Source organism: Cryptomeria japonica, chromosome 10, assembly GCF_030272615.1.
Source record: "Cryptomeria japonica chromosome 10, Sugi_1.0, whole genome shotgun sequence".
Taxonomy (NCBI): domain Eukaryota; kingdom Viridiplantae; phylum Streptophyta; class Pinopsida; order Cupressales; family Cupressaceae; genus Cryptomeria; species Cryptomeria japonica.
Window position 1 is genome coordinate 297065353 of NC_081414.1, and position 14130 is coordinate 297079482.

Here is a 14130-nt window from a genome sequence, read left to right on the forward strand (position 1 = left end):
GAATGGCAACGATGCTCCTCATGACCAACCTTTTTACAATAGGCACAAGTAGGTCTCTCCTTTGGTGAATTGTCCTTCTTGGAAGAGGATGAATCCCCTTGTTGTGGAGAAGGTGGTGCTTTGTCCTTAGGCTTTGATTTGCCTTTCTTCTTGTTTGAGTTGTCCTTTCCTTGAGTTCCTTTGTTCCCTTGATTTGCCACTAATGCTTGAGACTTAGAAGTCTTAAGAATGCCCATGCTTATCAACTTAGTTTGTTCCATCATCAACATTTGGGTGGAAGCATCAAATGTAGGCATTGTGTAGCCTAAACCCATTGTCATTCTATGGGTTTGGAAACTAGAAACAAATGCTGCATATTCTTGTGGAAGCTTGCCTATCAAATTGAAGATCAATTGAGTATCCTTCTTATCAATGCCACAATCCTTGAGTTGTGCCCTCAACTCTTTTGCCTTAGTGACATAATCTTGCATAGTATCAAAGTTCTTGGATCTAACATGGTGAGATCACTATCAATTTGATATCCCCTAATCTCATCAATTTGACCATACAAGTCTTGAAACTTTTGCCAAGCATCCTTAATTAAGGTACATTTTTCAATATGAAAGATGAGATCCTTTGATACATACTTTCTTAAGGTACCAATTGCCATGATGTTCTTAGTGAGCTAATCCAAGTGACCATTGGGATCAACCTTAGGATCAACGGGAGCAACAATAGTTCCATCAATGTAATGAGTTAACCCTTTTTCCATTAGTTTACTCCATGCATCAATTTTTCAAGTATCATAATTATGAGGAGTTAAGAGATGAAACTTAGGATAACCCATAGCAGCAAAATGAAAGAACACGAGCACAAAAGACACCCCCCCAAATTCACTCAATCAAAGTACCCTCCCAAAAATGATGATTTTGACACTTTATATGTAGTGCATGTACAATAGGCCATTTTCAAACAATGGCAAAGTGGACTTCTGATTTTGTTTTACAACTTTCCCCAATAGGCTAAGAGCTACAATGCAAAAGACCAAAAAGATAGATGTATGCAATACAAGTGCCAAATTGGCCAAAAAAGCCCATATGCTGAAAGTACAATTTCTACTCAAAATCACTGTAAAATGATAGCAGATTATGAAAGTAGACAAAAAATCATGCACTTTCAAAAAAAGGCACCTGAAAAGGAGTTCATATGAGCCCAAATGGAGTCCCGGAAGTTGTAGAAATGGGGATTGGATAGGTACAGTCACCAAAAATTGAATTTTCTGAAAAATTTGTCCAGGCAAATTAGAAAATAACACCACCACGTGAAAGTATACGAAAAATTAGCCCATTTCAAAACAAATTGCACCAAAAAAGGAGCAAAAATGAGCAAGATATTGTAAATGATGTTCAATTTACATTCAATACGCAAGTTATATTCTATTTAAAATGATCTTTATATATATTATTGAATTAATATATGAATCTGACTATCTTCTTCTTTGTGGCAGGTGAGAGGAACATTTATCAATTTCGATGTCCATTCTCACACATACCATTTTACATATATAGTGGGTTGGGTACGGTCAAGCGATGCCTTGACCGACCATGTCTTTTGGACATGGCCGATCAAGACATCACTTGATCGTGCCCATTCGCTATAACAATAGTGCCCGGTGTTTATTAACCAAGTGGTGCATATTATATTCGATAACCATCGAAGTTATACCGATCAGTGTATGGTTATATTAATGCTTCAAATGTTTTCCTTAACACCCGATATCAATCGGTGTGAGTTTATTACATCTCCCCGATAACAATCGGTTCAAGCATAATCATCAATACTAATTGATGTTCAGTTTACCGATAATCATCAAATCGGTTTTGCAATGGTTATCCCGATTTGCTAATTGGTGAATGCAACTAATATAATAGATTATCAAATCGGAATTCTATGATAATAAACAATTATGTATGAATAAAGAATGCTTATCAATTGAGGGCATGATGATATTCATTTTAATAATCGATATGATAAATGATTGAATGAGAGACTTCATTTATCTCTCATTCAATCATTTATCTTACCTAAGCTATCTATGCATTAACAGATATGGCTATTTGAAGTTGGACTGCAAAAACAAAAAACAAAATGAGAGGGGCCTACTAAATTTTTTTAAAACTGATGACATCAGCAAAACACTGCATTAAAATTGACGGTCGTATGGCCATCAGAAAAAAACTTCACCTCCCTGTCTGCTCAACGTTCGTACTGTACGGATAGATGACATGGCATAACCCGATTGGTCGAAATTGTTGATGTGTCTGTACGACCGGTCTGCGTGGCTTGCTGACTAGACTATACGGTCGATGATTTGTCAAATCCATACGCTGATGTGGCAATGTGACGTGGATTGCCACGTGGCAAGCTGACTGGGCGGCCAACTATGCTGGGTGAGTTAGCAGATTGTACGAGTAGGTGGCAGTACGACGGAGTGATGTGGCAGTCGATTCACGCAATAAATGCGTGCCAAGTGTTGCTGACTCGTCAGAACGTGGGCCGCTGTCGGCGGCAGTGGACCTGGGCAGTGGGCTTGAGTTATTGCGGGCGTCAGGAAGTGCAGAACCGGCGAGAGGAAAGTCACCGGCAGGAGCAGGGGCCGGTAGTGGTAGCCGGTGAACGGAGAACACCGAAGACGGTAGTCGGCGGGATGTGAGGGGCCGACACAAAGTAAGTGGCCAACGGGTGGGCAACAACGGTACGAGCTGTAAGTACCCTGCAACAATGAATGCGCAGTACGGGTGTCAGGGGTGGGGTAAATACGCCCCCCAAATAAATATTTTTTTATTTTATTTGAATAAATAAAACTTTTCAAATAAATAAATTTTTTGCGAAATATTTAAAAATAAACAAATTAAAATAATTTCGCAGAAAATACAATTGTTTTTTTTTTTTAAGAAAATCCATACCGTACTGCCTAATTGGACAAAAAAATTTCTCCAAAGCCCCAAATTTGACTTTTACCTAACATAGGCGAATTTATAGTGAAAATTCATGGAAACGGCCATCCGGACGCAATGGCGAGGTCGGATCTGGTCTAGGATACGCCTCTAAAAGATGCTGCTCCTCAAATCTGCCTCTTGAACTTCCTCAAGGAGGCAACAAAATCTCTCCAAAGGTGCTCCAATCGCTCTGATACCATGTGAGATTATGCTTGAAGCAACCAAGATCAAAGAGACCAAAAGATAGCACAATGACGAGAGAGATAAAATATGACAAGAATAAATTGTATTCCTATCAAGATGCAAAATAGATCAACTGGATCATCATTAAAAATTGTTACATACAATGTAGATGAGCCTATTTATAAAGGCAAGGCTAAGAGACAAGAGAGCACACAGTGATGACGTGGCTCAATGAGATGCAAGGGTAGGTAGGGGTACTAGTAAAATATTCCACATGAGGTGGATCACCCACCGAAGGTGGAATGTAACAACAAGATCACACCATAAAAGGTGGAAATTCTCCTACATACACACTGCCAATGTATCACATCTCCTTAAGTGTCTCATATGCAAACTACAATGTTATGCATGTACCTAAGTAAACTTAAGTAAAGTGTAATTATATCCAAGATGAATAAATAATTACACCAACAGGTTTGAGTCTGAAGTTTATTGGTTACAATTAACTTTCAAAAAGTTAAGACAACGATTAGTAATATTTATTTCTTGCCTACAATCATTGATTTTGATCAGATGCAGGGAGTGAAAGTCTTTTCTAAAATTAACTGGCAATCTGACAATACCAGATTGACATGAAAATGTTTATAAGACTGTCTTTACAAGAGTTGCAGCCTAAAGGCCCTCCATGTGGATGTCAAGAGCTTAAATGCTCTTGGCGTCATGGTCAAACACCTAAAGGACGCCATTCATCTCCTAAGTGAGTGCTTATTATAGATAGTTGCATTTTGTTTCCAATTCACTTTGATGATCCACTAGATACACATTTTTTGGTTTAATATTTACACTGCAAAGTATTCCTGGGAAACATGCTGCATCAGTGTATTATCTCCAGTGAATAGCCTAAGTTACAAAGAATGCATCAGGAAGGAACAAATAAATGATTGCATAGGTCTTCATGTACCAAGGTTCATATAATCTGGTGGGTTTGGTTGTGAAACTTGGGAGGTGGTAGAAACTATTATTGTATAGGTCTTCTCCGTATAACAGGATTCAAGTAACCTAGTGATTTTGGTTAGAAAATTTGAGAGCAGGCCAGAAAAGATCAGCATTGCTGATTTTTTACCTGCAAACATGCTTGTTCTATGTAAGATTCACTTGGTTGCTAATGAATATAAAACTAACTGAGGGGAGGGATTCTCAATTTGGTATTAAAGAGGTAGAACAAGGGATTCAAGCTCAACTGGATTTTTACATCTTTAAGGTATAAGCTAGAAAGACATGGGACCAGATAGTATGTAACATAGGAATTATCTATATCAAATTTTGTGATTAATATTATTGATAGGGCTGCCTATGAATGGTGGATTTTAAAGCCAGTAAAAAGAGGCCTTTGTGGTTTTTTAATGCGGTACGACAAATAGGCTGTGTTTCATCAACTCATTTGCTTTAGGTGATTTTGTGTAAAATTGACCTTGAAATTGTGTATCTGCAGAAGGTGGATGTCAGATCTGATGAACCAAAGGAACTCAAGCTCACCTGTGCAATTTGCATGTCTACAATGGATGAAGAGACATCGACTATTTGTGGACACATTTTTTGCAAAAAGTGCATCACAAATGCTATCCAAGTTCAGAAGAAATGTCCAACCTGCAGGAAAAGACTTACAATGAAAAATATCCACCGCATCTACCTCTCTAGTAGCACTGTTTGACATTCTTCATTTTGATGTCTGTAACTTTTGATGGTTCCTTAAGGATCCAGATGATAGTTTATTTCTCTATGATGAACGAGGAAATGGCAAAAGGTACGTTTGTTATATGTGCTTTCTATTTGCACATGTTGGATCATTTTAGAAGCGAATTGCTAAAGCATTGGGTCTTGTGGATATCTTTTATGTTTCACATCCTGTTTAAATAGTTATTCATATTTTTTTTTATACGAACCATGTTTTCTTTCGGTCTTCTACAAACTCTTTCCATTTGTTTTACATTTCATTTCGTGTGGTTGCAAAGAAGCAATCATCTTTGTGGTAGGAATGACTTTCGCAAAGAAGGAAAACAGAAAGTGATCAACAAATCAAATTATCACACAAAAGGACTAATGAACATGTTTGAAATATGTAAAAATAAGTGTTCATTTTAATTGTTTAAACTCAAACTAATTTGAATCAATGAATTTTATAGAATTGTTTACAATATTGAAATTTACTTGGACTAAATTACCTCTAGTAATACAACAGGCTGCTGCGCAGATGTTCAAATGTATAATCAATCAATCTTCTTCAAAATTTACATGCATTATCTTATTTATGAGAAGCACTGTGGAAAACGAAATTATTTTAAATTTATTTGTTAACTAGGTAGTGCATATTTTAATCACCATGGAAAAGGAGGCTTGAGCAATTTTCAAACACACGTTATTCTTTTATCATGAAATTTATTTGGGACAAAATTGCCTTTAGTAATATAATATGCTGTTGTGCATGTGGTTTAGTGTATGAACAATCTCTTGAATTCTTCGATGCATTCTTGTATTTATGAGTTAAGCACCATAGGAAAATAAATAATATGTAAATGTATTTATGAACTAAGTAGTGTATACTTTGCTCATCATAAAAGTATGAATATAGGAATTATTATATATTTAACTATTACCTGGTTACAGCCTTTTGAGGCTTGTATGTATCATCTAAGTAACATTATGGCTTATATTTATCATCTAAGTAGCATTATGGCTTATAATTATCATCTAAGTAGCATTATGCCTATGGTTTTCAATGAAATGATAAAACCATAACATTAATTATCATCTTTTTATTTTGTGTTTTAAGTAACTTAGATTGTAGTGCATATTGTTATCATCTTTTTATTTTGTGTTTTAAGTAACTTAGATTGTAGTGCATATTAAGGCCAAGTAGATTTGTTGTAATGGAGAAAAGTCTTTCTAGTTGAGACCAAAAAACGGTTCATCCATTGAGAAAGATACGTTGTAGGTTGTATCTTTCTATTGGTATGTTTTAGGCAAGTGCATTTTATATTTATTGCATTGCCTTTCCATCTAGGTGTTTGAGTTTCATATTGGATTTTGCCAAGAGCTCTAGCCATTTTTGAAATCAATGTATAATATAAAATCAGTTGTGTTTCTATGTGCTTAATGTCATTTTTAAAATAAAAACATAATGCCCTCCCCGCACTCAGACCCAATCATATCACATGGAACCTCACAATCGTTTTGTTTTCTTTTATTTGGGTTAAAATCTAATCCAATAAAATGGAAAAAGCAGCGTGTCGTTTTAAAAGTATTGACTTTATTTTTTCATCAAAAGTGAATTTTATCCAAGGAATTTAATGATGTAAATGCATATTATTTACATTTTTGTTGCTATTTTAAATTATGTTGGGCTTCTTTATTTTGCTTTTACAATCTTGTTGGGGCTAAACATGGCATCAGTTTTAGTTCATCTAGGGATTAAACAAGTGCTATTTTGCAGTTTTCCATTCTTTTCAGTTTATTCTCAATTGTATGAAATAACATAAGCATACATAAATGTTTAAACATTAATTTTGGTTCTTTTATTATTCTAAGAATAATGAGTTGAGGTTGAGATTGCATATCATGAACTACACAAAGTAAAAGAAAGGATAATATGTCATGTTTGTTTTTAGTGGTGAAGAAGTTATAAATAGGATGAAGACAAAAGGAGTATTAATGTTGTTATGCATTCGACACTCACAATTTGTGTCATTCAAGATAGTTGTTGGGGGGGTGTTGTTTCTAGTATGGTTTTATTTAAAATACACATAGTTGTCTAGGATGATTGTAGTCCTATTCAAATCACGTGTTGTCGTCCTGCATTGTTCGACTTCCCACATGACTCTTGACAAAAATGTGCCACTTCTTATCTAGGAAAGAATTTGTCTATGGCACATTAAGGGATTCGCGAGTTAATTTGACAAGTTTGTTTAACAGTGGTATTGGGAAAAGCTTGAAATGTGAAATCTTAGGTGTGTGTGTGTGTGTGTTATAATAGTGGAAGTTAGCTAATAGTTACTACAAGTGTGAGGTTGTGCCTATGTGTGTTGCAACAATGGAAATTAGCTAATAGTTACTCGTATTGTAAGGTTGTTCCTATGCGAGGAATTAAAAATAGTTAGTGTATATTCTTCTTGACCCTAACATTCTCCTCTCTTAGGTATGACTTGTGTCCATTTCTTGTTTTATCCTCATTTATAAACAAAATGTGCCCCCTTCTGACCATTGAAGATGACAAGGGCTTGTGAGTTGTGAATATGTAAATTTTTTGGGTGGAAACACATTGGCATTTGGGATGTAGAAAATATCAAAATGCTTGATGTTTTAGAGAAAAGGTTAATGATGCTTTTCATTGAAGGACTTATTGAATCTATTAGGAGCTCGGTCAAAACCTTTGAATCACCTTTTCAAGTGGTAATCAAGGCGACCTTAAACAAAGAGAGAATTATGCCACAAAGTAGGTTCTACAAAAAGACCTTCCCTACAAAAAAATTATATGCAAGAATGCTTAGGAACCTAAAGGCTATCCTTCAAAGCAAGAATTGTTGGCAAGAAATGAATTGAGAAGAAAGATAGTATGCTTCTCCTATGAGGAGCCTTGGTCACCAGGACAAAGGTGCCTTGTTAAAGGGTAAGTGCATTACATTAAGTTAGTCTGTAAGGATAAGTCAAGGAGTTAAATAACCTGAACCATAGAGCGAGGAAGAAGAGCTAAGGCTAGAGAGTGGAACATAAGAAGATAAATCAAAATCTATCAAGATGGAAATTTAGGAAGCACTTTGGCTAAGCTACCAAATACTTTAATATACAACCCTTTTCATATTTGAGGAATTTTGAAGGGACAAAACATGTCAATGCTCATCAACACCAATGCCACATAAAACTTTATAGATGAAGATTTGGTAGCCAAACAAGGACTCAAAATGGAAGATAAGGGCTTCAATGTAATGATGGGTGACGGTTTTCCTTCTAATGCACCTAAAATACCTAGTTGAACCCACAACTTTAGGAAAGTATAATGTGAAGGATGACTTCTATGTGGTTGGCATGGGAGCCCAAACATGGTTTTAGATATTCGATGGTTGCATTTGTAGGGAGAGATCACACGAAATTTCTAAACATGTAGTTAAGATTCCCTTTCAAAAGCAAAGGAAATAGGTCTTTTGAGGGATGACTAATGGAGTACCTAATATTGTCTACAAAGATGATTAAGAGTATTTTTAGCCATGGACAAGCAAATTAGTTAGTGTAGTGTGTAGTATTCACAACTAGCTCTCCCAATAACAATAAAACATACTTTGCAAATATGCAAAAGATTTTGGACAAGCACAACAAGATACTCAACAACATTCCTCTTGGGAAACTAAGGACAAGAGCTTTGACCATGTTACTAAGTTGGAGGAAGTGAAGCCTATTATCACCACTCCTTACCGCCACCCTCAAAGGCATAAGGAGAAAATTGAAAGACAAATTAAGGAACTTCTAGATAGGAGATACATCCATCCTAGTTTGAACCATTTAGTGTCTTTTGGAGTGCTTATTAAAAAGGATGGCATGGCATAGTGAAAATCTGCATTGATTACAAAGCTCTAAATAAGAGTATCAAAAATCGATATTTGGTCCCCAAGATTGACAAATTGATAGTTGAACTTCAAGGAGCGGTCTATTTCTCAAAAACAGACCTCAAATTGGTTACCATTAGATACGAAACTAAGAGGGCATTTATAAAATAGCCTTTTTGATGCCACTATAGGTACTATGAGTTTCTAATTGTGCCATTTGACCTAATTATGCTCTAACAATATTCCTATAATGCTTGAACCAAGTGTTCATCAATCAATTGAGGAAATTTGTCCTCGTTTTCTTCAACAACTCTCGTATCCAATAAGACCTTGGAAGAGCACCTAAGGCACTTTGATGAGGTGTTGGAGCTTTTGGAAACCCAAACTCTTTTTGCTAAAGAGTTCATATGTGAATTCCAATGACAAATTATGTGTCTGGGGCACATCATCACTACTTAAGAGTGTAGGTGGATGGAGAAGATCAAAGCGATTGTAGGTTGGCCCTTGCCTAACTCTAATGTAATTACAAGAATTCTTTGGGCTCAATAGTTATTATCAAGGATTCATTTAGGGGCCATTTGAAATGACCACCCCCTTAATAGATGTAACAAAGAAAGGAGCCTTTAGGTGGATAGAAGCAACACAACAAAAAATTGACAAATAAAGGAGGTAATGAGCTCACACCTTGTGTTAGCTATCCTTAATTTTTCCCTTCCCTTTCTTTTGGAATGTAATGCTTCTAGAGAAGGAATGGACTCATGCTCATACAAAACAAGCTTCTGATTCCCTTTGAGATTCAAAAACTTAAGGTGGAACTTAGGCGATTCTCAATCTACCATAAAGAGATGTTGCGTGTTGGTAGGAAAGTGCAATAGTTTAGATATAGTAAAGCAAATCCTTGTGCATCTTGTTGCAAGGAGCTCACAAAGCATGAGATTCAAAAGATACCATCTAGGGTAGGGTTAGGATAGACGAGTCACATCCCATCCTCTAGATATATGTATAGTGAAAAATGTAAATGACATAGGATGAGATATGAAAGAGGATATATGATGTAACTAGGATAAGATGTGTATATGATGAAATAGATGAGTATAGAAGAGTACAAAGGAAGATATGTGATATAAAAGGGGATATAAGGATATATGGATGTACTCAAGAGACTCGCAATCTAACATCACTTGCACGTTGTTATCTATGTTGATGTCAAGACATTTTGTTCATATGCTGACCACATCACTTGTGATGTCGATTGTGCCTTCTAGTAGATTTTCTACCAGATTTGTTATTGTTGCAACTTTGAGTCTTTTCAACACCTATCAAACCTTGATCAGTATGCAACATATTTTCACATCTCATCTTGCATTTGTTACTAGATTTGTTGCCACTAAATCAACTACCACTCAAACTTCTAACATTCCAACATCCATAATCCAAACTTTTGTTGTTTTGTTGAACCCTGTCCTTAACACACTCCTTCAAAACATGGGCCAAATGCAAAATCAACATGTTAACCTTACACATGCTCCATTGCAACCATTAATACAGTCTTGATATCACCACACCCTTTAGCTTTACATATCATGAACACTCCTTTACCACATGTATTTGAAGCACCGAGATTTAAGAATTGTAGTGGAAAGGGTCATCAACAATCACATGTCTCTACTTTCACTTCCTTGTGTAGTGATTTCTTATTCTAGGATGAGTTGTTAGAAAAAATCTTCCTATTGTTACCCAAGGATATAATGTTGGATTGATTTTTATTTCTCCCATACCATTCTATCAACTCTTTTGATCAATTAGTTAATCAATTTTTACAATATTTTTAGGCAAATACTGGTTTGTAGGTCACCTTCATTGACCTCATCCACAGGTAAGTAGGAAAATATAAAAAAAAAATTAATTGATTTAATTTTATGATATCAATCTCTCTTCTCATAAATCCCCTATGCACTCCTTGATTTTGAAGCATATTGTATATCCATCGAAAACTTGCAACTAGCTCTTAGGGAGAAAATATTGTTAATGAAATACAACTCTTATGTGCATCTGTGTATTACATTGTACAACTATTAGCAAAATGTGAATCGATATGGGGGCTCCTCATCATTATTTCACTCTAATAGTCAAGATGCAACATTCTCTTCTAGAGGGTACAAAAAGAACAAACCTTTAATTCAAGCCAATGTCATTACTATACGGGAAGCTCTTGAGGATTTTGCATTAGCACCTCATAGACAAATACATTCTTTCAAACTATCTAATGGCTACTATACTATCATGCAAAGGCTATTAATGGAAAAATTAATTACCCTTCCAAAAATTATACTACTACCTTTAGATAAATCATATCTGAGCTAGTTTGATGAGAGCACATTCCATCAATATCAAATTATTTTGTCTCTAGATATGATACCAAGCAATGTCTCCATCTTAGAATATTTGTCAAAGAGTACATTGATAATTGTACCATCCATACAAGTGATAAGAAATTGCATGCAAATAAATCTATTGCAAAACTAAACCAATATATACATACATACATACATATATATACATCAACAATTTTCATCAAGAAAAATATGAGAGATATTATGTGACCATTCGTACTCACAATGGTCTTTCTTTGCTATCTATGGAGTCTATCACTTTGTTAGTCCTAGTTGGAACCAAATGATAGATTCAAAATTTGTAGTGATCGTCAAACCTAATCTTTTCAAAGTGAAAACTATGAATTTCATGGCTAGTTTCCATGAATTTGGTCACTTCAATTGTCCACAAATGTCTCAAATTTACCCATAACAATGTCATGCACACTATCCATGACACGGGATATAAACAACTAATAGGACTCTCTCTTGATCATTTTTGGCCTCATCTAATATGACCCTTGCAACCTTGAGGTGATTTATTATTCGGCATATTCTAAGTTCAAAGATAGCTTCTTGGCATCCTCTTTAGATCTTTTTTTAACACCTCTTGTGCTTGCATTCCCACCTGTCTCTCAACCATTGAAGCTGAAAGGAAATACAAGAGCAAGGAAAGAATAATAATATCCAAGAAAGTTTATTGATGAAGTAAATGTTACCAAGAGAAATGCAAAAACCTTGGAGCAATCACCCAAATGTGAAGAAGGAGGCACAAGAACTTTTGAAAGGGGAAAAGCAAAGAAAAACCCCTTGTGATATTATGAATGAGGCAATGCCTAAAATGAGAGAGAGAGAGAGAGAGAGAGAGAGAGAGAGAGAGAGAGAGAGAGAGAGAGAGAGCAAGAAGCTCTTTACAATATTATCATTAAGAAGAAATGAGAGAGGAGACATCTCTTAAATAGAGATGAGGAGAGGAGTTACAAAGTAACTCCCAAATCTATGAATGCCACCATTCATAAAATGTGTGTGCCATGTGTCCACATCCTCTTATGGAGGAAATCTAATATTCCTTAATAAAGGAAAATAAAAAGAAATGACTTGTCCTCACACATGTACTAGAGGACAAATTACATGTAGGAATTCCAAAGGAATATCCTAAACTAAATACAAATAAACCTAAGCTAAGTAAAGATTAAATATTCTAACACCCCCCCTTAAGCTGTACTTGGGGAGCCAAGATTTTTACAATGAAATTGGAACTTTTCTTTACAAAGTGGCTTGGTCAAAATATCTGCAACTTGGTCTTCCCCCTTGCAAAAGGAGTGAAACTTGTTTGTCTTCAATTTGTTCTCTAATAAAGTGGTGTTGGAGAGAAATGTGTTTTGTCCTTGCATGGAAAACTGGATTTTTAGCCAAGGCAATGGCACTTTGGTTGTCACAATACAATTGAGTTGGTTCGTGTTGAGGTAGACCCAAATCTTCAAGTAGTCTTCTAAGCCACAAGACTTCTTTGGAAGCATTAGTGCATCCTTTGTACTCAGCTTCAGTGGATCCAAGAGAGGTAGATTGTTGTTTTTTACTATTCCAAGAAATTTCTCCTGAACCAACAAAAAAACAATAACCACAAGTAGATTTCCCATCATTGGGAATCTCCACCTAGATCGGAATCAGTAAAACCTTTTAAAGTAAAATTAGAATTTGCATCATAAAACAAACCTAAATTTATAGTTCCTTTAATATATCTTAATATTCTTTTAGCAACTTTAAAGTGTGTTTGTTGAGGTTTAGACATGAATCTTGAAACCAAACCAACACTATAAGCAATATCCGGCCTAGTAAGAGTTAAATAATTCAAACTTCCAACTAATTGTCTATACAAAGTAGGATCAACAAAAGGAGTTTGCATATCAAGCATTAACTTGGTGCCTAATTCAATAGGAATTGAAACATGGTGAGCATCATTCATTTTAAACTTATCTATGAGATCTTGAGAATATTTACTTTGAGATAAGAAAATTCCTTTAGAGGTTTGCCAAATTTGCATTCCTAAGAAATAATGTAAAAGACCTAAATCAGTCATTTGAAATTTTTGAATAAGTTGAAACTTAATATCAGAAATCAAAGTATTGGAACTTGAAGTAAGAATCAAATCATCTACATACAAGATAATAATGATAATATTATCTTCACTATGTTTAATATACAAGTTAGGATCATTTTTACTTCTAATAAAGCCTTGAGAAAGAAAGAATGCATTAAACTTTGAATACCACTCCCTAGGAGATTGCTTTAATCCATAAATTGATTTCTTTAATTTACAAACTAAGTGTGCATTATCTTCTTTAATAAAACCAAGAGGTTGAGACATATAAATTTCCTCATGTAAATCACCATTAAGAAAAGCACTTTTAACATCCATTTGGTGAATAGGCCAATTCATTCTAGAAGCTAAAGCAAGCACAAGTTTAATTGTAGACATTTTAGCAACAAGAGCAAAAGTTTCAGTATAATCTAAGCCTTCAATTTGAGAAAAACCTCTAGTAACTAATCTAGCTTTAAATTTACTAACTTGATTATTAACATTCAATTTGGTTTTATAAAGCCACTTGCAAGAAACAAGATTTTTACCATGAGGCAAGGGAACTAAATCCCAAGTTTGGTTAGAAATTAGAGTATCATATTCTTCCTTCATTGCTTTTTGCCAATGTGGTTGATTTTTAGCTTGATCAAATGTTTTAGGATCATTAGAATTCATAATGGTAGTCATTAAAGCATAATTACAATAATTAACTCTTCCAGCTTGAAGTGTATCCATTCTAGCTAAGTATTCATCACTATCTTGTATTAAAGATTTAAACCATTTAGGTCCTCTTTTAGAAGTAATGGATTCATCACTAGAAGAAGAGTCATGAGGAGTAGAGTTATTATTATCATCATCACTATCACTAGAAGGAATAGAAAGAGATGCATTAGGAGTAGGGTTAAGAGAAGGAGGTTGGTCCT

General features: G+C 35.0%; 1 protein-coding gene across 1 annotated transcript in view; it reads left to right on the forward strand.

Annotated features, from left to right (window-relative positions):
- The window catches only part of LOC131029359 (uncharacterized RING finger protein C548.05c), a 90665-nt gene extending 85566 nt beyond the window's left edge, over nt 1-5099 (forward strand). The window contains exon 5 of the mRNA XM_057959826.2: nt 4654-5099. Coding sequence (XP_057815809.1) covers nt 4654-4872 — 219 coding nt within the window. The 3' untranslated portion in view covers nt 4873-5099. The remainder of the gene's footprint in view (nt 1-4653) is intronic.
- The last annotated feature ends 9031 nt before the right edge of the window (nt 5100-14130 follow it).